Source organism: Oncorhynchus masou, chromosome 31, assembly GCF_036934945.1.
Source record: "Oncorhynchus masou masou isolate Uvic2021 chromosome 31, UVic_Omas_1.1, whole genome shotgun sequence".
In the NCBI taxonomy this organism is placed as follows: domain Eukaryota; kingdom Metazoa; phylum Chordata; class Actinopteri; order Salmoniformes; family Salmonidae; genus Oncorhynchus; species Oncorhynchus masou.
The window spans coordinates 82,607,098-82,631,791 of NC_088242.1; the positions used below are offsets into that span (position 1 = coordinate 82,607,098).

The 24,694-nt window shown below is 42.4% G+C and overlaps 2 protein-coding genes across 14 annotated transcripts in view; both read left to right on the top strand.

Moving 5' to 3' along the window:
• The window catches only part of LOC135524564 (protein strawberry notch homolog 2-like), a 107,749-nt gene extending 94,086 nt beyond the window's left edge, over positions 1-13,663 (top strand). For all 9 annotated transcript variants that reach the window (XM_064952206.1, XM_064952208.1, XM_064952209.1 and 6 more), the window contains 9 exons: positions 590-702; positions 1,540-1,611; positions 1,767-1,875; positions 1,961-2,176; positions 2,488-2,582; positions 4,286-4,378; positions 5,002-5,133; positions 5,424-5,691; positions 6,368-13,663. In XM_064952206.1, coding sequence (XP_064808278.1) covers positions 590-702; positions 1,540-1,611; positions 1,767-1,875; positions 1,961-2,176; positions 2,488-2,582; positions 4,286-4,378; positions 5,002-5,133; positions 5,424-5,691; positions 6,368-7,719 — 2,450 coding nt within the window. In that variant the 3' untranslated portion in view covers positions 7,720-13,663. The remainder of the gene's footprint in view (positions 1-589; positions 703-1,539; positions 1,612-1,766; positions 1,876-1,960; positions 2,177-2,487; positions 2,583-4,285; positions 4,379-5,001; positions 5,134-5,423; positions 5,692-6,367) is intronic.
• A 3,566-nt stretch (positions 13,664-17,229) lies between these two features.
• The window catches only part of LOC135524565 (tight junction protein ZO-3-like), a 42,252-nt gene continuing 34,787 nt past the window's right edge, over positions 17,230-24,694 (top strand). For 3 of the 5 annotated variants that reach the window (XM_064952216.1, XM_064952217.1, XM_064952222.1), the window contains exon 1: positions 20,892-21,059. In XM_064952216.1, the coding sequence (XP_064808288.1) occupies positions 21,036-21,059 (24 nt within the window). In that variant the 5' untranslated portion in view covers positions 20,892-21,035. The other 2 variants (XM_064952218.1, XM_064952219.1) reach the window with 2 other exon arrangements.

A 24,694-nucleotide genomic window follows, 5' to 3' on the forward strand; every position in this document is an offset into this window, starting at 1 on the left:
AGACATAAATACTCCTCCGTTTCATCAGACATCCGGGTGGCTGGCCTCAGACCATCCCGCAAGTGAAGAAGCCGGATGTGGATGTCCTGGGCTGGCGTGATTACAAGTGGTCTGCAGTTGTGAGGCCAGTTGGACCTACTGACAAATTCTCTAAAATAACTTTTGAGGCGGCCTATGGTAGAGTAATGAACATTCAATTCTCTGGCAACAACTCTGCTGGACATTCCTGCAGTCTGCATGCCAATTGCATGCCCCTCAAAACTAGAGACATCTGTGGCATTGTGTTGTGTGACAAAACTGCTTGTATTGTCCCCAACACAAGGTGCACCTGTGTAATAATCATGCTCTTTAGTCAGCTTCTTGATATGCTACACTTGCCAGGTGGATGGATTATCTTGGCAAAGGAGAAATGCTCACTAACAAGGATGTAAACAAATGTGTGCATATGGAATATTACTGGGATCTTTTATTTCAGCTCATGAAACTTTGAACCAACACTTTACATGTTGCATTTATATTTGTTGAGTATAATTCCCCAGAGTCTGCCTGTTCTGACTGATCTTCCTCCTCTGTGTGTGTGGTCCTACAGGTCGTACCCATCGCTCTAACCAGGTGACGGCTCCAGAGTACATCTTCCTCATCTCTGAGCTGGCCGGGGAAAGACGCTTCGCCTCCATTGTGGCCAAGAGGCTGGAGAGCCTGGTACGTGCTGTTGCAGCCTCCTTTACTACAGTCTGATCTATCTATTATGGAATCCCAGAACTACATGTGTAATAAATCCTCATTTTATTAGAGTGAAGATTGAACTGCTGAGCTTATTACTTGGGGGCTGTCTTTCTCCCAGTAGTCCGTTTACTTCCCCACCACGGTCCCATTGACCAGACACTTTCAAGGTCACAAACACCTTTCACACAACATTTCCAACCCATGACATTCCTCATCCTCCTTTGGTCTGAATAATAAGGTTATCAGACATTGGAAGGCACCCATGTCTGGGTAGTTATGAGACTGCTATGAGACAGTTTTCCATATTTCATTGTAATCTCTTTACTCCAGTCATTAATTTGCCTTGTCCCTCTGGAGGGAAGGAGGGGTTCCAGAAAGTGTGTGTTGTCTCTGCCAGGCCTGTACGGTAATCCAGTCTCAGAATAGGATACGTCATGCCCATGGCCCAGCTTCTCTTCTTTCCCTCCTTCCCTCCCTCCCTTCCCTCCTTTCCCTCCCTCCAGCCTCTGACTACCTTTGTTTGGCTCCCTCCAGATCAGCAGTGATCTCATATCTGGCAGAAACATCCCTTTGTTTTTATCTCAGAACGTTCCTTTGTGTGGGCACCAGCTAAAGCAGCTGCTGGCTTCAAGTGGACCTTCAGTCACAATCTGTGCACAACACTCAATGTCTTGGCAGTCATGTCAATTCACTGCCTCTATGCTTTACCTGTCTGCTGCAGTAGAGAAAGTTGTGTGTTTGTAGCTGGTGTGTTATCAGTCCGTGACATAAAGCTGTAAAGTTAACCGTGTTTGTTCCTGTTTCTGTGTCCAGGGTGCATTGACCCACGGTGACAGGAGAGCCACAGAGTCCAGAGACCTGAGCAAATACAACTTTGAAAACAAGGTCAGCGCTGGCTACAACTATTACATGCAAGATCATGCTTCCTCTTGTACAGAAGCCTAATTTGGCATTTAGTGTGATTGGTTGTGTTGGAGGTTCTGGGGGATGGGAGCGCTGACCTGTTAGATGACCTGGTTTCCTGACGTGTGTTTCTGCAGTACGGTACCAAGGCTCTGGATAAGATCACCAAAGCCATCCTGGGCCACATCGAGAGCAAGGTGTCCCCTCCCAAAGGTTACCCCGGGGGTGATGCTCTGTTCTTCAGAGGTATGTTGAGTGCATGTAGGAAATTGTAGAAACATTATGCAAGTCCAAAGCTACATTGAAATAATTGTTGTATTACCTGTTTCAGACATGAAGCATGGCATGATGGACGTGGGCATCTTCTGCAAGGAGCCACGGTTTGGTCTGAGCACTGAAAAAGACTGCAGCATCACCAAGTTCCTCAACAGGATCCTGGGCCTGGAGGTCCACAAGCAGAACTCTCTGTTCCAGTACTTCACCGACAACTTTGACTACCTGATCGAGAAGGACAAAAAGGAGGGCAAATATGACATGGGAATCCTAGGTATGGAGTCCAACACTCGCGCTTAAAACATGACTGAATAAAATGGTGCCCTTTCCCATAGGTTGTAAAGCTAAATAACTCTCCACACTATTAGAACAAAAGGCTGCATTATATTGTATGTGACTACTACGCCATACAGTATATGCTCCTCCATATATTAAAATAAATCTACCTGCCTACTTCATTTGGCCTTCCTAGAATGTCTTTTCATGAACAGCAGCATGAGGCTGATGGTTTGGGATGGTACCGAGTCTCTGTATAGAGATGCTAGGTATGTCTCCTGACTAGAACTATGTGTCCTGTTCTGTTAGATCTGGCACCAGGTAACGATGAAATCTACGAGGAGAAGCAAGAGACCTTCATGACAGTGGGAAACCCCCAGGACGGACAGGTCGTGCTCTACAAGGTACTCCCGTGGTACATTGGTACATTATTGTATAATCAAATTATCTCGCTATATTTGACAGGCACCTCATATAGATTTGCATGTTGATCTTTGTTTTGTAACTAAATGAGTGCTGCTGGTTCTCTGGTCTGAAAAATAGATGTAAAGTTTCAATAAGACGAAACCTAGTGATATATATATTTTTAAACACTACCCACCTTTGCCGTGAAACAACAAGAAAGCAGTGTTTCCTGCATACGCAGCCAGAGAGGTGATATAATGTAGTCGACAGATTTATCCTCCACTTTGTTATTCAGTACTCTGACTGCTGGATACAGTTATTAGTGCTGAGCGATTTAACCAACATTTCAGGGGGGTTTCAGTTATTAAACAACTAATTGACCAACTTCGGATCACTTCCTTGAATTACATGTAGTTATTTTTTTGTGTGCCCAACGTTTCTCTAGAGAGAAATCAAATCATTCACGGAAGAAATAAAGTACTACGTGGGACGTTGGGCTACAGGGAGTTGTAGTTTTCATTAAGCAAATAACCTAGTTTAGCGCAGAAACATGGTAATGAACTACATTGACCATAATCCATTGCCTGGATCTTTCCTGCTCTGACAGGATTCTTTTTTCAATACGTTAGGTTAGATACACACAGACCACATGACAGAAGAATGTACACAATGACGAGAGAGTTACTTTGAAGAACTAGTCAAATTATTTTGTCAGACAGCTCAGCAGCATACATGGGCAGACTAGCCTAGCTAAAAAGGATGACTAAAGACAGTACAGCACAGGTGTCAAATTCATTGCACGGAGGGCCAAGTGTCTGCGGGTTTTTGCTCCTTACTTATACTTGACTGATGAATTAAGGTCACTAATTAGTATGGAACTCCCCATACCTGGTTGTCTAGGGCAACCAAAAACCTCCCCTCCATGGAATGAGTTCTACAGCCCTGCAGTGCAGTATGGGAAGCACAGAGATAACGTTAGATGGGCTGACTGCTACAGGCAGTGATGATCACTTTAAGGAGTTCAAAATTAATTCAAATGAAACTAAGTAAAATATTTCCTATTTTCTATGTTTTGGTAATTGAATGTTAACTATTTCCTTGCTCTGGAATTTCCATAAAAAATCTAAAAAATAATTTTTATGTGATTATTTAATAATGAATAAAATATATATATATATATATATTGTTGAAATCGAAAACAGAAATTCTTTTTTTTAGAATTGAACCGACACCGAACCAACCTCAAAAATAATGAATTGCTCTGCACAAGCAGGTATACCCAGATTTAAAATGTTGACATTTCAGCAGCCTGTGGTTGGATGGTGAACATCATATTTAGCCAGATGGAGGGAGGGTAGCAGAATGCTGAAAAATGATCATTACTGGTGTCTCCGGCTCCCTGCCTTGCCTGGCCGTCACTGCAGGATAACCTAGAGTGAACATTTTTAGCCAACACAGGCAGGACCGGTAAAGCACATGTAGACTCCCAACTCATGCCAACCCCCCTGGCTGGCCTCTGAGCCCCTGATACAAAGAGGATACAAAGAGCTGTGTATGTGTGTGTTCCCGCACAGATTTCCGCATATGTGTTGGGAATGTTGAATCGTGCCCACAGTGGGTATTCATGCATAGTGTTCTCCCATAGGGCAGCTTTTCTGATCTCTAACCTTTAACCCTTGTCCTCTGCATGTCACCTCTATAGATCAGCGTGGACAGAGGTATGCCCTGGGAGGAGGCCTATGAGAAGGTCCAGAACCTCAACAGTCCTGACGAGGGCTTCTACCTCTCACACAAGGTGAGTTTAGCTGGCTACCGTAGAGCACAGAGAGACACTCTGCATGTCCCAGCACGCACACAGACGTACCAGGAAGCGTATGATACTGTGAGTACCTGTTCCTCCCCAGGGCTCAAGCAGAGCTAGAACAGCTTCCAGACTGGCTATTTCCCAGGGGTGAATGACATATCAGAAGGATCCAGGTGCCTCTGTTCAGTTCTCTGGAGTGTGGCTCTTTCATTGCACATCAAGGGAGTAGGATGAAAGTATACATGTTATGAACCTAAAGAAGGAGTTTAACTAGGATTTTGTTCACTATTAATTGTAGTGGCTTGAGTGAACAATATACACAGCCTCTTCCTTCCTGATGTGGAGTTTTCTTAATTATACTGTAGTTAAATCCACTTGGTTCATAATACAATTCAACAATGAAATGACAGTCTTCTATAGTCCCACCAGGCAAACACTTCAACACTGCCAGGTTCCCAGTTGAACTCAATATAAATCTTCCGCCTCTTTTTTGATTTGATTTATTTGTGGTTTAAAACAATTGTACAGATGGAGTTCAATCGTGGCCAGAGGAAAACACATGAAAGTATTTTACAGAACTTTAAAGACATTTCCATCTCCTATGGTTTCCTCAGTTGCGGGGGAACCACCCGTGTGTGCTGCTGGCGGAGCAGGGTCGAGGGAGGAACTTCATCGTCTACAAGCCCAACATCGGCAAGCAGGCCCACCCAGAGAGCCTGGACAACCTGCAGCTACGCTACAGCAAGGTATGACTCAGTCTGACACGCACCGACACACACCGACACACACACAGACACACACACAGACAGACACACTGACATGCACACAATAGAAGATTTCCACTCGCATGGCAACAAGATTTGTCTTTGTTGTTTGGCAGGAAATGTTTTATGGTTTTTGTGTGGTGTATGCTGCCCTCTAGTGGAATAAACAATAGTGAAACAGGAGAGCAGTCCTGCGTATTGTCTGAGGTACAATATAAAAACCAGCACTCAACACTTTAACATAAGACTTGTGTGTTGTGTTCCCATCCTAGGTGACTCCAGACCAAGCCAAGGACAGCTGGGAGAGCCAGTTCAACTTCTCCTTTGGGAAATGTAGCCATGCTAACTGGAACGGGAAGTGTAAGAAGATCGAGGAGGGTCAGGAGTGTCTGCAGGGAATGCGTCTGCGTCAGTACCACATGCTGTGTGGTGCGCTACTGCGCGTCTGGAAGTATGTGGCTGACGTGGTCTCTGACATCACCTGCTCCAGCATCCTTCAGATCGTACGCCTCAAAACCAAAAATAGTAACAAGCAAGTTGGTGAGTACTAAACAACTCCATACAACCCACACACACACACACACACACCATCGCCAAAGTGTGGTTCTGTGAAAGGGAATCAGAGGGAATGTCTTGACAAATGAGTTTTTCGGTTGCCAAAATCAAACGCCACAACAGCATTATGCTCCAACCAACTGAGCCAAATTATCGACTTGTATAAACAAATGTAAACATAATACTCTCGTGGCCTCCCGAGTGGAGCAGTGGTCTAAGGCACTGCATCGCAGTGCTAGTTTTGCTAGTTGAGTCCAGGCTCTGTCGCAGCCGGCCGCGACCGGGAGACCCATGGGGCGGCGCACAATTGGCCCAGCATCGTCCGGGTTAGGGGAGGGTTTGGCCGGCAGGGATGTCCTTGTCCCATCGCACACTAGTGACTCCTGTGGCAGTCCGGGGCGATGCTGACACAGTCGCCAGGTGTACAGTGTTTCCAGGTTAAGTTGCTTCCAGGTTAAGTGGGCATTGTGTCAAGAAGCAGTGCGGCTTGGCTGGGTTGTGTTTCAGAGGACGCACGGCTCCCGACCTTAGCCTCTCCCGAGTCTGTACGGGAGTTGCAGCGATGAGACAAGACTGTAACTACCAATTGGATACCACAATATTGGGGAGAAAAAGGGGTAAAAAAAAACAAAAAACATGATACCCTCTCTTTCTCCCCTAGGTATCAAGATCCCAGAGAACTGTGTGGCCCGAGTGCGGCAGGAACTTCTCAAAATGGACGAGGAGGTGAAGAGAAGGCGCAAGGAGAAGGAGCAGCAGCGCGCCCAGGAGCAGCAGCGCGCCCAGGAGCAGCGGCTAGCCGAGGAGCGGCAGCTTCAGAACCAACACCTGCTGGCCAAGCTTTACAGCCAGAGACAGACCCTGAACCACAGCTTCAACAACCAGAACTTGTCGCAGGGCCTCAAGACCCAGCACCTGAGCCTGGCCCAGGCCAATCCTCTACAGGTCAAGCCTCTACTCCAGCCCAAACCTTCACAGCTCAAACCCCAGCTCGGTCCAGTCAAACAGCTCCCCAGCATGGCCAGCCCCACCTCCCACTTCTCCAATTTCCCCCACCACTTCCCCTCCCTGCGCCTCCTGCAGCCCGACCCCTCCTCCTCCTCCATGCCCCCTCGGACCGGGGAGGAGGTCTTAGACCTGACGGTGAGCCCCTCTCCCTCCCCAGACAGCAAAGAGAGAGGCCTGGTCCTCGACTGCCTGACCAGAGACGGCTTTGGCCTGGACTCTCTGATATTGCTGAGCGAGCTCGCCGCCCAGAACACTGCACACAAACTGCAGCAACCTCTACAGCCACTGCCACCACTGACAAAGCCACAGCAGCTACTGTCGCCACAGCAGATACAACCACAGCTACAGTCGCCACAGCAGATACATCCACAGCTACAGTCGCCACAGCAGATACATCCACAGCTACAGTCGCCACAGCAGATACACCCACAGCTACAGTCGCCACAGCAGATACACCCACAGCTACAGTCGCCACAGCAGATACAAACACAGCTACAGTCGCCACAGCAGATACAGCTACAGTCGCCACAGCTACAGTCGCCACAGCAGATACAGCCACAGCTACAGTTGCCACAGCAGATACAACCACAGCTACAGTCACCACAGCAGATACAAACACAGCTACAGTCACCACAGCAGATACAACCACAGCAACGGTTGGACAGTCCGACTCTAATCAACAGCGACCACCAAGACTACTATGACATCCTCAAACTGCTGGAAGATCCAGACCATCTGCCTTACTCTCTGTCTAGCCAGACAACTACTAACCCCTCCACTTCCTCCAACACAGTCTCGTCCGGCCTCCTCTCTTCCCCCTCCTCCTCTCTCTTCTCTCCTTCGGCCCTGGCCCCCTCAGAACAGCAACCGCTCCCTCTAGCCAACGGCCACTGCAGCACGGACACTCTCATTAATGTGCGCGAAGTGCTGGACAACATGCTGCGGACCAGCGCAGACCGGCAGACGGTTATCCATTACCGGCTGCCTGAATGGGACTCTGTGTAACCACATCATCAGTGTGGCTGTCTGAATGGGACTCTGTGTAACCACATCATCAGTGTGGCTGTCTGAATGGGACTCTGTGTAACCACATCATCAGTGTGGCTGTCTGAATGGGACTCTGTGTAACCACATCATCAGTGTGGCTGTCTGAATGGGACTCTGTGTAACCACATCATCAGTGTGGCTGTCTGAATGGGACTCTGTGTAACCACATCATCAGTGTGGCTGTCTGAATGGGACTCTGTGTAACCACATCATCAGTGTGGCTGTCTGAATGGGACTCTGTGTAACCACATCATCAGTGTGGCTGTCTGAATGGGACTCTGTGTAACCACCTTGTCAGTGTGGCTGTCTGTGTCCTCTAGCTGCTGAGTGTGAACGCAAGCCTCATCCCCTCTCCCCTCAGGACCTAGTCACATCACTGCCTGTCCTGTGCTCTTCTCCTCCTCAACCCTCCCAGGCACTGGATCCACAGGCCAGGGTCACTTTCACTAGACCAAATGTGTGGTCCCGTTCAGAGATGGTAAACATACGACCCAGGTGGAACTGGCCCGGTCACTTCGCTGAGAGAGAGCAAATGGTCTATACGGCGTTTCTACACCAGGGCTTGACTCAATGAAGAAACACAATTCCAACAGGGTTTGATTATGTTTCTATAACTATCAAAAGCTCATGTGCTTTAAAAAAATCCAACCTGGTTGCAATTGTTTTTTGTTTTTAATTGAGGAAACCTTAATTTAGAAATATCTTTCTAGAACCACAGCTAGTCGCTACTGGTTATGTTGGGTTTCACTGGTAACATCGCTGGATTCAAACTGCCTTTCATGCACATCTGTATGCTTTTCTGCGTTGTCCTGTAATTCGCTTCATCGTCATTGCATCGACTTGGTTTTTTAAAACCAAGGGCTCTACTCAAAAACATAAAACTGGAAAAATTGACAATGTTTCAGTTTTGGCTCCTTCTTCTCCCTCACTCTGCTGTTTCTACCATCACTCTCTCTAGTGTCCCGTGTGAAAAAAGAAGGGAGTCAGCCGTTGTAACAGTGCCTTTGGAAACCTACTTAAATGCAGTCTTTGAAACCCATATAGGCCTAATGTATAGATTTGTACTGGAAGCATAGGTATGTTAATTTATTCTATTTGTATTTAACTTAACCCTCCTCGGCCCTCTGTTGGCTCCATGCTGGTGGCAGGTGCCAGGGGTCGTCCCCACGATCCCAGTATGTGTATGTCTGTCTGTGTGTGGACCCAATAGCTGTCCCTTCAGCACGTCTGTTCTGTGTGGAACCCTGCTTTCCCAGGCCATGTTATAGACAGAGAGCAGGGGTTAGATGGGATGGACACTGCTGATGTGATGCAATTTAAAATGGTGTCATATCCTACTTTTAGTCTACTTACCATTCATCCAACGGTGACTCCTGGGTTGCTTTTGATTTGAAGTTCTCAGGAATGTCTCGGGGGATTTGTTGTTTTGTTTAACTTTCAGACCAACACTGATATGAGCATTTGTTTTAGCTTATAACTTTAGCATATATATATATGCTAAAACAAATAATAAATATATATAATACATACGGTGCCTTTGGAAAGTATACAGAACCCTGGACTTTTTCCACATTTTGTTACGTTACAGCCTTATTCAAAAATGTATTACATTTTTTTCCTCATCAATCTACACACACTACCCCATAATTGGCAAAGCAAAAACAGGTTTATAGAAATGTTTGCTAATTTATTAAAAATAAAAACACATTTACTTATGTATTCAGACCCTTTACTCAGTACTTTGTTGAAGCATTTTTGGCAGGGATTACAGCCTCCAGTCTTCTTGGGTATGACGCTACAAGCTTGATGCACCTGTATTTGGAGAGTTTTTCCTATTCTTCTCTGCAGATCCTCTCAAGCTTTGAGACTTGTCCCAAATCCACCCCTACGGGTCATTGTCCTTTTGGAAGGTGAACCTTCGCCCCCAGTTGGAGCGCTCTGGAGCAGGGTTTCATCAAGGATCTCTCTGTACTTTGCTCCGTTCATCTTTCACTCGATCCTGACCAGTCTCTCAGTCCCTCCCGCTGAAAAACATCCTCACAGCATGATGCTGCCACCACTATGCTTCACCTTAGGGATGGTGCCAGGTTTCCTCCAGAAGTGACGCTTGGCATTCAGGCATTCATCCTTGGTTTCATCAGACCAGAGAATCTTGTTTCTCATGGTCTGAGAGTCTTTAGGTGTTGCCGAGATGGTTGTCCTTCTGGAAGGTTCTCCCATCTCCACAGAGGAACTCTAGTGCTCTGTCAGAGTGACCATCAGGTTCTTGGTCACCTCCCTGACCAAGGCCCTTCTCCCCCGATGTCTCATGTTGGCCAGCAATAGGAAGAGTCTTGTCTTCTTGGGGACCTTCAATGCTGCAGACATTTTTGGTACCCTTCCCCCAGATCTGTGCCTCGACACAATCCTGTCTCGGGAGCTCTACGTAAAATTCCTTCGATCTCATGGCTTGGGTTTTATTCTGACATATGCTGTCAACTGTGGGACCTTATATAGACAGGTGTGTGCCTTTCCAAATCATGTCCAATCAATTTAATTTATCACAGGTGAACTCCAATCAAGTTGTAGAAACATCTCAAGGATGATCAATGGAAACAGAATGCACCTGAGCTCAATTTCGAGTCTCAGCAAAGGGTCTGAATACTTATGTAAATATTTTTTTATTTTTTTATAATAATAATTGTCTAAACCTGTTTTCGCTTTGTCATTATGGGTATTGTGTGTAGATTGGGATTTTTTTTCATTTAATCCGTTTTAGAATAAGGTCATTTAACAAAATGTGTTAAACGTCAATGGGTCTGGAATACTTAACGAAGACACTGTATATACATACATACATACACGTATGTATGTATGTATATAAATACATACATACATGACCAAAAGTATGTGGACACCTGCTCGTCAAACATCACAAAATCATGGGAATTTCTACACCAGTCAGCAACGGGTGTGGCGAATCCACTTTTGTGTGTGTGTGTATATATATATATATATATCCCTCTCTAAATTGTGTATGTATATGTATGTATATGTATACATACACTACCGTTCAAAAGTTTGGGGTCACTAAGAAATAAATGTCCTTGTTTTCCATGAAAACATACATGAAATGAGTTGCAAATGAATAGGAAATATACTCAAGACATTGACAAGGTTATAAATTATGAATTTTAATTGAAATAATAATTGTGTCCTTCAAACTTAGCTTTTGTCAAAGAATCCTCCATTTGCAGCAATTACAGCCTTGCAGACCTTTGGCATTCTAGTTGTCAATTTTTTGAGGTGATCTGAAGAGATTTCACCCCATGCTTCCTGAAGCACCTCCCACAAGTTGGATTGGCTTGATGGGCACTTCTTACGTACCATACGGTCAAGCTGCTCCCACAACAGCTCAATAGGGTTGAGATCCGGTGACTGTGCTGGTCACTCCATTATAGACAGAATACCAGCTGACTGCTTCTTCCATAAATAGTTATTGCATAGTTTGGAGCTGTGCTTTGGGTCATTGTCCAGTTGTAGGAGGAAATTGGCTCCAATTAAGCGTTGTACGGGATCTTCAGTTTCTTGGCAATTTCTCACATGAAATAGCCTTTATTTCTCAGAACAAGAATAGACTGACGATTTCAGGAGAAAGTTTTTTGTTTCTGGCCATTTTGAACCTGTAATCGAACCCACATGCTGATGGTCCCGATACTCAACTAGTCTAAAGAAAGCTAGTTTTATTGCTTATTTAATCAGAACAACAGTTTTCAGCTGTGCTAATATAATTGCAAAAGGGTTTTCTAATGACCAATTAACCTTTTAAAATTATAAACTTGGATTAGCTAACACAACGTGCCATTGGAACACAGGAGTGATGGTTGCTGAAAATGGGCCTATGCAGATATTCCATAAAAAATCTGCCGTTTCCAGCTACAATAGTAATTTACAACATTAACAATGTCTACACTGTATTTCTGATCAATTTGATATTTTAATGGACAAAAAAATATGCTTTTCTTTCAAAAACAAGGACATTTCTAAGTGACCCAAAATGTTGAACAGTAGTGTGTGTGTGTATATATATATTATGTTTCAGAACCTGTAAGATCTGGCTGTGGTTGTGAAATGAATGCACGGTAATTGGTTCATGAAAAGCCTGGGTAATTTCAACTAATCAAAAGCAATAAACAATACATTTTGAATAGCAGATGTTTTAGAAGTCTAAGTACTGTTTACGCTCCACAGCCGAAGGTTATAGATATACCTGTGCATGGTAAGAATTGGATTCCTCTTTATTTCTGTTCTACTTGTAGTCTGTAGTTGAAGACCTCTGAAATACTTATGAACTTTGTATAAACATTGTGATGGGATGAAAGCAATGTGCTATTGATGTTTTTTGTCATCATTATTATGATGATTATTGTTATTTATATTTTAGGGATATTTCATTTTTAGATTGTTATCCTGATGATCCTTTAGTCAAAGTTTGGTCAGGGACATTTCTAGTTTTCAAGATTACTATAAAAACAAAAAATAAGTCTATTATAACCTGCCACCAAATAATATTGCACTGTTCTGTACTGCTGTACAGGGGTGATCATTTGTTTCTTTTCAGTTCTTTGATCCGATTCTGCTTGTGACTCAAGTAGAATTGTTCCAACTTTTCCATATTCTGCCAGGGCTTTAGTTTGCAGAGAGATACCAAAGTATTCCACACCCCGGAAGTTACTGGCTATATCTGACCTATTATATCAATCTCAGGAAGAAACCTTAAAGAGATGTATTGGTGGGGAGTTATGAGAAATGTTATTGTTTTCCCTTACAACAGTGGTGAACCTAACAAAAATGCACATTTAGTGCTATTTTATTTCTTCATTTTGTACTGCGACTCTTGCTGGTTTAAAAAAAAACGTGTTTTTTTATCTTTGATTTTAAGTGTTTATGCCATCTTAGGGCAAAGATCAAACGCTGTTTCTTTTAAGGAACTTTATTGTTTATATCTCTGGACAGTTGTTTTGTTGTTTAATACATTTTAATGCTGACAAAGATTTTGAGCAGATTTGCACCTGGATATACTGATATGTGCAATTACTGGTGCAGATCGTTCCCCTTTCCCGACTATCTGACAGCTTCACACTGATCCCAGACATCCAATAGCTCAGGCCCATTTTCTCCTAAGAGATTCTACTTTATCCCATCTCATAGCCCTCGCTTTTCTGCTTCAGATTGTCCCAAACATATATTTCCTCATCAGGCACATTCCAATAAATCCAAACATTTTCACAATCAAACTGTTTGTCCCATACTTCACCTATGGCCAATGGACTGTGTGGTATAACACTGACATAGAGGTAATATGCATTATAAACCTGTGGAAACGGACAAACACGATTTGAGAAAATGAATTACAATTTTTAAAGGAACTGTTTGACTTTGTCTTAGCTAGCTAGGTCTTTTTATTTTGTCTAAATTTGCACTAAGAATGGCATAATCAAGTTACTGTTGTCTGTTTGTTATGATTGAGAGTTGCAAGCTTGTTATGTTCCTGACCTTTTGATGGATAGCATTTTTGTATACTGTAACCATCCTCCTTGTTTCTCCACCTTTTGCATATAAAAGTATCACATTCAATAATTTATTGTCAACAAAAACTAAACAAAAAACATGCTACTGATTGTATGTATTTTTTTAAATTATATTTTCTTTCTGTAAAAACTGTTCAGCACTTTTATTCTGGGTTGTGCTTTTGTTTTTCTATATATTTATAATTTAGATCGAAATGTATATATTGTAAAAACAAAAAAAATGTGCCTTTCGACTAATTCTTTAAAAGGTTTTCTACTCATAAAAGGAAGGAATATATCAAAATGCAATCTTAACTTTGTAAACAAACAACAAATAAAAACTTGAAGATTGTGAAAAATGGTGTCTGTCTTTTTCATCGTGAATGAATGCCTTTTGCATTGGGCCTTAACTGATGATGCTGAATTGCTTTTGAAAACACAGTTCTAAGACAGGTGGTGGTGATCTCATTACTTCTGTATTACGTTGATTGAGACCTTTAATGTGCATTTCAGTTAGTAATAGGTTTATGAAATATGTCAAATGGGCTGTGTGCATTTTAGTAACATTTTGGCGTACTCAACGTTTTCCCATATGGAGGCAGAATCGTTTTTTGTACTTTTACTCATTTTTCTCCCTAATTGTTACTGTAGTTAGTCTTGTCCCATCACTGCAAATCAAATTGTATTTGTCACATGCGCCGAATACAACAGGTGTAGACCTTACAGTGAAAAGCTTACGTACAATCCCTTAATCAACAATGCAGTTTTAAGAAAAATACCTACAAAAAATAAGGAATTAAAGTAACAAATAATGAAATAATAGCGAGGCTATATACAGGGGGTACCGGTACAGATTCAATGTACAGGGGCACCGGTTAGTCGAGGTAATAGTTGATGTTGGACATTTACATACACTTTAGCCAACTACATTTAAACTCAGTTTTTCACAATTCCTGATATTTAATAGTAAAAATTCCTTATCCTAGGTCAGTTAGGATCCCCACTTAATTTTAAGATTGTGAAATGTCAGAATAATAGTAGAGAGAATTATTTATTTCAGCTTTTATTTCTTTCAATACATTTCCAGTGGGTCAGAAGTTTACATACACTCAATTAGTATTTGGTAGCATTGCCTTTAAATTATTTAACTTGGTCAAAGTTTCTGGTAGCCTTCCACAAGCTTCCCACAATAAGTTGAGTGAATTTTGGCCTATTCCTCCTGACAGAGCTATTGTAACTGAGTCAGGTTTCTAGGCCTCCTTGCTCGCACACACGTTTTCAGTTCTGCCCACACATTTTCTATCGGATTGAGGTCAGGTCTTTGTGATGGCCACTCCAATACTTTGTTGGCCTTAAGCCATTGTGCCACAACTTTTGTAGAATGCTTGGGGCCATTGTCCATTTGGAAAACCAATTTGCGACCAAGCTTTAACTTCCTGACTGATGTCGAGATGTTGCTTCAATATATCCACATAATTTTCCTTCCACATACTTTTCCTTCCTCATGAAGCCATCTATTTTGTGAAGTGCACCAGTCCCTCCTGCAGCAAAGCACCCCCACAATATGATGCTGCCACGTGCTTCACGGTTGGGATGGTGTTCTTCGGCTTGCAAACCTCCCCCTTTTCCCTTCAAACATAACAATGGTCATTATGGCCAAACAGTTCTATTTTTGTTTCATCAGATCAGTGGACATTTCTCCAAAGAGTACGATCTTTGTCCCCATGTGCAGTTGCAAACTGTAGTCTGGCTTTTTTATGGCGGTTTTGGAGCAGTGGCTTCTTCCTTGCTGAGCGGTCTTTCAGGTTATGTCGATATAGGACTCGTTTTACTGTGGATATAGATACTTTTGTACCTGTTTCCTCCAGCATCTTCACAAGGTCCTTTGCTGTTGTTCTGGGATTGATTTGCACTTTTCGCACACCAAAGTACGTTCATCTCTAGGACACAGAACGCGTCTCCTTCCTGAGCACTATGACGGCTGCGTGGTCCCATGGTGTTTATACTTGCGTACTATTGTTTGTACAGATGAACGTGGTACCTTCAGGTGTTTGGAAATTGCTCCCAAGGATGAACCAGACTTGTGGAGGTCTACAATTTGTTTTCTGAGGTCTTGGCTGATTTATTTTGATTTTCCCATGATGTCAAGCAAAGAGGCACTGAATTTGAAGGTAGGCCTTGAAATACATCCACACGTACACCTCCAATTGACTCAAATTATGTCAATTAGTCCAGCAGAAGCTTCTAAAGCCATGACATAATTTTCTGGAATTTTCCAAGCTGTTTAAAGGCACAGTCAACTTAGTGTATGTAAAATCATGACCCACTGGAATTGTGATACAGTGATTTATAAGTGAAATAATCTGTCTGTAAACAATTGTTGGAAAAATGACTTGTGTCATGCACAAAGTAGATGTCCTAACTAAACTTCCGACTTCAACTGTACAAGATAATAACAGAGTAGCAGCAGCAGTGTAAAAGAGGGAGGGGAGGGCAATACAAATAGTCTGGGTAGCCATTTGATTAGATGTTCAGGTGTCTTATGGCTTGGGGATAGAAGCTGTTTAGAAGCCTTTTGGACCTAGACTTGGTGCTCCGGTACCGCTTGCCATGCGGTAGCAGAGAGAACAGTCTCTGACGGGTGGTTGGAGTCTTTGACAATTTTTAGGGCCTTCCTCTGACACCGCCTGGTATAGAGGTCCTGGATGGTCTCAGACTCGGGAGAAGCGAAGGTCGAGGACCATGCGTCCTCCGAAACACAACCCTTGACGCACTACTTCTTGACACACTGCTGGCTTAACCCGGAAGCCAGCCGCACCAATGTGTTGGAGGAAACACCGTCCAGCTGGTGACCAAAGACAGCTTGCAGGCACCGGGCCCGTCACGAGTCGCTAGAGCGCGATGGGACATGGAAATCCCAGCTGGCCAAACCCTCCACCAACCCGGACGATGCTTGGCCAATTGTGTGCCGCCTCATTGGACTCAACAGCCTGGGATCGAACACGGGTCTGTAGTGATGCCTCAAGCACTGTGAGGCAGTGCCTTAAACCACTGCGACACTCGGGAGGGCGGAGGCAGTATAGTTTGACCTTTCCTACTAGACTACCACTAGCCGAAGAAGTACTTCTTAAGGAGCATACCGTTTGTTATTTTCAGAGGTAGTCTGGCTCTGCCAGCCAAAACAGCCAAATTCTCAATCTAAACGTGAGTCGATTCTCAATTGCGATACGGTTCTAAAAGCATAAAGGTCCCTCTGTTTCCCATCTGTTTTCTATAAATGAGCGAAGTAACATAGAGATATGGCTGTGTGGGAACACTAAGCCTATAAAGGTGTGTATCAATTTAACCTTTTTTACTATTATTTCTCGTTGATATGAAAGATAAGGTCCTTATGCTTCCAAAACCGTACTTTAAGAGATGTGTGTTCATGTTCAGACAAAGCATCAGTGCTCTTGAGTCTTATGTGTAATGGAATGGAACTGAGGGTCATAAGGGCTAGCCTACCGGTCTATTTTTTTTAACCTTTTTTTAAGTATGCAAGTCAGTGAAGCTGGGCCAATTGTGTGCCGTCCTACGGAACTCCCAAACATGGCCAGTTGTGATACAGCCTGGAATCCAACCAGGGTCTGTTATGACACCTCTTGCACTGAGATGCAGTGCCTTAGACTGTTGCACCACTTAGGAGCCCATCTTTGTACATTCTTGATTGTTTTTTATTAATACATCTGATATTTGATAGTACAATTATACTCCTTGTACTATTTGGGCTTTATAATAATGGTTGGCTATAGGTTCGATACATTGATAATCCATAGATTGAGGAATAACAAGGAGTGTCTCTAGACAGTGTTTTATTAACAGGGCAGGGAAGAATGAAATTGAAAAAAAAGGAAGGGTGTCGTCCTTCTTCCTGTATGTGACGATCAAGTGTGATGACGTTATGAAACGCACCTGAACGCTGTACGGCCAAATAGGGAATCCCTTCTCTGTGTTCTTCAGTTTGGTTTTTTAAGGATTTTATTTAGTTCATTCAAATCGGCTGATAGCGTCAAGTGTTTGGAGACAAATTATTATTGTGAGTTGGACGCCTTTACGCGAGTTGCTGGGACTTGTCTGAGACGTTTTACAGGTAGGATAGGAAATAACTACCACCTTTTGAACACAATTTCTCAAGCAGATGTTGGGGATCGACAAATTGTTATCTCGAGGCGTGAGTTGAAATAATTTGCTCGAATGTTGTGACCGCTTTGTTTTCATGAACATTGCAATCTCACAGAGATCGCGAAGCCTACTTGGTTTACAGCTCTGGTTTTACTGTCTTCACTTTCTGTCATCATACAGCGCCTAATGAAAGTGTTCACACTCCTTGACTTTTTCCACAATTTGTTACAGCCTGAATTTAAAATGTATTTAAGTTATACTTTTGTCATTGGCCTACTCACAATACCCCATAAAGTCGAAGTGAACATTTATTTTTAAAAACGAAAAACTGGAATTACTTTTATGGCAAGCCCAAATAAATTAAGGAGTAAAAATGTTCTTAGGTGACAAGTTGCATGAACACACTGTGTACAATAAGTGTTTAACATGATTTTTGAATGACTACCTCATCTCTGTACCCCACACATTACATTATTGCTAAGGTCCCTCAGTCAGAGTAGTGAATTTCAAACAGATTCAACCACAAAGACCAGGGAGGTTTTCCAATGCCTCGTAAAGAAGGGCACCTATTGGTAGATGGGTAAAATATTTGTTAATTTCACATTGAACATCCTTTTTGAGCATGGTGAAGTTATTCATTACACTTTGGATGGTGTATCAATACACCCAGTCACTACAAAGATACAGGTGTCCTTCCTAACTCAGTTGTCAGAGAGGAAGGAAACCGCTCAGGGATTTCACCATGAGGACAATGGTGACTTCAAAACAGTTACAGAGTTTAATGGCTGTGATAGGATGGATCAACAACATTAACCTAATTGACAGAGTAAAAAGAAGGAAGCCTGTAGAAAATACAAATATTCCAAAACCAGCATCATGTTTGCAACAAGGCACTAGAGTAATACTGCAATGTCCTGAATAGAAAGTGTTATGGTTGGAGCAAATTCAATACAAAATATTACTGAGTAGTGAGGGTGGACCTGCCTCCTCACCCTACTGGTTCTGCCACACATGCAGGTTTTTGCCTGCCAAGGAGTTTCGCCACTGCATTACCAAATGGCTGCATCTTCCCTTCCATTGTCTACTTGATGCTTGCTTGATAAATTTTAAATCTCTAATCCACTAGTTTAATTTTAAATCCAAGGTTGCTTTTTTTTAACTGACTCACTCAAGGAAAAGTCTCGTTCAAACTATCCAGTCATGGTCATCAGATCAGTGTGAATTCCGAGAAATGGTTTTCCACACTGTGTAAACGACACATGACACCGGATCCATACGCATTAACAGCAATGAGCATAATATTGTGTCAATAATTGTATTGGTAGTGATTCAATTACCTGCTGTGTGTGTATAAACAATCCAAAAAGTTGTCTGTAATCGTCAGCAGCAGTTCAATGAAGGTTGAAAGCCCATGGTAATTAATCACATTCACTAGGATTATATGCCTCTTGTAGTTTTAAAATGTGTTGTAAAATGGTTGCACATACTGTGCAATATTATGTGGTAGGCCTCAGCAACACTCCCATGCATAGTAAGCTTCCCAGTAGTCAAGTAACAGTAGTTACAATATGTAGGTCTATTGTGTGCATTTTTGAGAAGCACAATATTTGTTCCAATTCGGAACATGACATATATTTGCTCGTGTGCTAGTGCAGTTGGGGCCTACTGAGCCGTCCCTCTCTGAGTGATTGTTTACCTGCCGTAGGGGCACACCTGTTCTTAAGAAGTCTTTGCTTTTGTTACAGCCTTCTTTATGACATGTACTCAAGTGTTGTTTTTTAAACACTACCTCTATTTCCCTCTGGTCTATTAATAATTCAGGATGTGTGCCCAAGTCTGGTGTAGAGGCCTAAGCAATGAAAATAAAAAACATATACTTAAGGCAATGAAAATACAAAGTGAAGAAAAGATGTGTGATTCAAAAAGGGTGTGTTGTGACTGTCCTTTGGCCAGGAGTTCCAGTAAGTGGAGTAAAAACAGTGAGGCTGCTGTGTTCTTACTTTCTTTTTACCACACCCAATTGTCACAATACTCAGACTGGAATGTAGCCTAGACGGCAACCTTCGTCCTGCAATTGGCCTCTTAAGGCCTTCTAATGACTAATCTGTATGTTATCCCTTCCTCCCCAAGCAAACGGAAGATTAGAAGGAAGGTAGACCAGGTAGGAGAAAAACCCAGTCAGAAAACACCTGTGCTCTAAGCCATGCATAAATGTTTTTTTATGAAGAGATACAATCGGAACTCTCGTTCCTCTCCAAATGCAAAGCACAGAGACAGTGGCCTATATAGAGAGATCTTTGCCAGGGCCTTTGGAGTAAATACCCTGTCAGTTAACAGCCCAGTGTACTCCATTCCTTCTGGTAACCAAAGTGCCAGGCCCATAACCTGGGCTTCCAAGGGAAAGTAGTACCTAACTGCTCTCCAGTAAGTATGGGAATATCCTTCCTCTCAGTGCACAGGCCTGTCTCAGCAACATTGGATATATGATTATGAAATGCCTTTTGGAAACAGGAAGGGGCTAGGTGTCATTTGGGGAGTTTCGCTATAGCGTCACACTGTTCCCTGTCACCTGGACTATGTGGGGACAGGGTATGAGTGGTGGTGGCTGAGATAAGGTATAAAGCTCACAGGTGCTGAGAACAGCTTCAGTGTGTCAGCCAGACCAGAGGTGACTAAGCCTTATTCTGTCAGTTGTTGTTGGAACCAAACAGGATGTTGCTGTTTTGTCATGAATCTGACACAGGCACTGAAACTCATAGATTATTCAGTGACACTCGGTCTATCCATTTTTTTGTAGTTTCTCTTTGAGCTCAGTGTTGGCTTCAGTAGGTAAAATCAAGTTTGCAGTGAAATTGCAATAAGAGAGGATGAGTGACTGACCTGATAAAATATGTTTGACTGATTTATTGTTGTGTAGAAATTGAATCAGTATCTATTTTGTGTTGGTTTCAATGATTTACTTTCCTACTGAATGTCACCATCAGAGTTGGGAAGTGCTTAAAGGCTAACATGCACAGTTCTGATCAGACCATGTGAGTTTACTGGCTGTAACTCCCCCTTAGTGATATGATTTATCTGCTCTCAAAATTTGTATTTTCAAGTTTCACATAAATATTCATCTAATGACTGGATTACAGTGACTCACATTCTGGAGTATCTGTCTTCATATTTTCCATCTAAACCTCAAGGTGTTTTAAATGTGGGGTTTTACTGTGGCAAATGTGGTTCTGCCTTATATCCTTGGCAACAAAGGGCAATATAAAGTGCTGTATGAGTGGGAGAGGCAGAGGGGGTGGAGCCTCCCATTGATCCAGGTGGAGTTTGTTTCTGTAGGGTGATTTTCCGTGGTCAGTACTCAAGCTATTGATAACCTGGCTCCCCTTTCAACCAGACCACCGACTCAGGGTCATTTTGGTGAGGAACATTTTTAAATTGGATTTGAAGCACTGTCTGGATCTTGAATTTCGTTGCCCCCAACATGGATTATGATATGTAAGAGAGAGCAAGTTGTTTTAGTGTAGAGGAGTCCATAGGTGTGTTGCTAAGCTGATCTCCCAAAGGGGAATGGAAGTGAGATTCAGAGAAGTGGTGAGTATAAAGGACACCTCTTTAATGGTCTTTTATGAAAGGCAGAAAAGTACCTAAGGATTTTGTTGCTACATTGAGAAAGTGTGGTTTAAGATTGTGTTATTATTTTATTTCACCTTTATTTAACCAGGTAGGCCAGTTGAGAACAAGTTCTCATTTCCAACTGCGACCTGGCCAAGATAAAGCAAAGCAGTTAGACACCAACAACACAGAGTTGGACTTTATCCTGCTAACTGTTCCAAATGTCTGAACTGAATTTGGTAAAAGGGCTTTTATGTACTCTGTGCCATCATCTTGGAACACCTTACAAAATACTTTTAACTGGAAGAACTTGTCCCGATTTGTTTTTAAATCACTGAAGGATTTTGAGGCTGATTCCCTGACCTGTCAATGTTTTTAATTTGTTGTCTTATACTCTTGTGAATTAAATGGTTTTTACTACATGTAGTTTTTCATGTCTGTCTGTCTAATTTTTTTTGTAAGGACTTTGTGCTGCCTATCTTGGCCAGAGCGCTCTTGAAAAAGAGATTTTAATCTCAATCAGCCCTTCCTGGTTAAATAAATAAAATAAAAACAATCATACAGTCAATAATACAGTAGGAAAAGTGTATATATACAGTATGTGCACATAAGAGGTAATAAGTAGGCCATAGTGGCGACGTAATTACAATATAGCAATTAAACACGAATGGTAGATGTGCAGAATATGTGTGTATATTATATATAACTGTGCAAGTAGAGCTACTGGGGTGCAAAGGAGCAAGATAAATAAATACCGTATGGGGATGAGGTAGTTGGATGGGCTATTTACAGATGGGCTATGTACAGGTGCAGTGATCTGTGGTGCTTAAAGCTAGTGAGGGAGATATGTGTCTCCAGCTTCAGTGATTTTTGCAGTTCGTTCCAGTCATTGGCAGCAGAGAACTGTAAGGAAAGGCGGCCAAAGGAGAAATTGGCTTTGGGGGTGACTCGTGAGATATACCTGCTGGAGAGCATGCTACGGGATAAGGAGGGGCTTTACCTAGCAGAGACTTGTAGATGACCTGGAGCCAGTAGGTTTGGCGACGAGTATGAAGCGAGGGCCTGCCAACGAGAGCGTACAGGTCGCAGTGGTGGGTAGTGTATGGGGCTTTGACAAAACGGATGGAACTGTGATATACTGCATCCAATTTGTTGAGTAGAGTGTTGGAGGATATTTTGTAAATAACATCGTCGATGATCGGTAGGATGGTCAGTTTTACGAGGGTTTGTTTGGCAGCATGAGTGAAGGATGCTTTGTTGCGAAATAGGAAGCCGATTCTAGATTTAATTTTGGATTGAGATGCTTAATGTGAGTCTGGAAGGAGAGTTTACAGTCTAACCAGACACCTAGGTATTTGGGGGGAGTATACATAAATACTGTAGTAATTACAGCCTCAATCTAAAAGGGATTAAATGTTTTTCCTTATCAATCTACACACAATACCCCATAGTGGCAAAGCGAAAACCAATTTTTTTTTTTTGCAAATGTATTAAAAATGGACATACCTTATTTACATAAGTATTCAGACCCTTTGCTGTAAGACTCAATTGGATATGATTTGGAAAGGCACATGCACTTGTCTATGTAAGGTCCCACAGTTGAGCAAAAACCAAGCCAAGAGGTCGACCTTCAATGTCTGCAGCATTGAAGGTCCCCAAGAACACAGTAGCCTCCATCATTCTTAAATGGAAGAAGTTTGGAGCCATCAAGACTACCTAGAGCTGGCCAAACTGAGCAATTGGGGGAGAAGGGCCTTGGTCAGGGAGGTGACCAAGAACCCAATGGTCACTCTGAAAGAGCTCAATAGTTCCTCTGTGGAGATAGGAGAACCTTCCAGAAAGACAACCATTTCTGCAGCACTCTACCAATCAGGCCTTTATGGTAGAGTGGCCAGACGGAAGCCACTCCTCAGTAAAAGGCACATGACAGCCCGCTTGGAGTTTTCCAAAAGGCTACTAAAGGACTCTGACCATGAGAAACAAAATTCTCAGTTTTGATGAAACCAAGATTAAACTCTTTGACCTAAATGCCAAGCGTCATGTCTGGAGGAAACCTAGCACCATCCCTACAGTGAAGCTTGGTGGTGGTAGCATTGTGCCGTGGGGATGTTTTTCAGCGGCAGGGACTGGGAGACTAGTCGGGATCGAGAAAAAGATTACCGGAGCAAAATACAGAGATCCTTGATGAAAACCAGCTCTAGAGCGCTCAGGACCTCAGACTGGGTCTAAGATTCACCTTCCAACAGGACAATGACCCTAACCACACAGCCAAGACAACACAGGAGTGGTTTTGGACAAGTATCTGAATGTCCGTGAGTGGCCCAGCCAGAGCCCGGACTTCGACCTGATCGAACATCTCTAGAGAGACCTGAAAATAGCTATGCGACGACGCTCCCCCATGCAACCTGTCAGAGCTTGAGAGGATCTGCAGAGAAGAATGGGAGAAACTCCCCAAATACAGGTGTGCCAAGTTTGTAGCATCATACCCAAGGAGAATCGAGGCTTTAATCGCTGCCAAAGGTACTTCAACAAAGTACTGAGTAAAGGGTCTAAGTACTTAACTGTTTTATGACCTTTGACCATTACATAATGCTGCATTAGCCTCGTTAAGTGGTGCATATAACCTTGTTGATGGTGGGAATGGCATGTCATTATTGAACGTCAATTTTCTTGACCTTTTTAAAATTACATTTGTTCATTATGTTCAGTTACACCCTCAGCATAAACTGCTTAATACTATTTTAGAAATTTACTTTTCATTCTTCAAACATACTTTTACACAATGTAGTATGCATCAGAAATTGTGAATTCCCAACAATCCTCTAAAAAGAACTGTGGCAGTATTAAGTATTCATAACTTGCAACACTACAACACATAAACACTTGATTTAAAAAAAAAAATTTACTCATCAAACTACTACTTTATTTAGGTGAAGGTGTAAAACATAATCAAGTAAGAAACTTTATTTAATAAATGTTAGATTGACTTATTAGTCAACTTGTGCTCATCCAAAGTTGAGTTTTTACAACACATACAGTAGTTATATTTACTGAATAACCTAGTTTGTTTAAAGTACTCAAACATTAAGTGATAAGAACATCTGAGTAAAGTACCACTTATGATTGAGTTCTACAAGCAGTTGAAGATGTTTTGATTAACTACTACTCAATTGTTTTATTGACTTAGGCAAAAAAAAGTGTGTAGATTTCTTGACTGCATTTAACCTACTCATGTTATTTCTGAAGTTTCACAAGCCAAGATTGTTGATTGGCAGAATCCTAAGCAAAATGTACATGCTGAATAATGCTTTTATATGTGCTTAGAAATCTCCACTTGTTCACTACCCTTTGACGATGTCGTCATATCCTTTTCATACTCAGAACTATGCCTGCTTTTTCTTTAAATCTGAAAGGGATAGGGGTACTAATAAAACCCACCGAAAGACCTAGTCATGATTCCTGCATTTGACAGTAGCTAGGTTTTCATCCAATTGGCGTGTGGAATGTGAATAATCAGAAATAAAACGAATGTGCATTTTCTGATCAGAGATGTTCAATCCAAATGACTTGTTGCAGATAAATCTGTGTGATGATGTAGTGCACATAAAAATGAG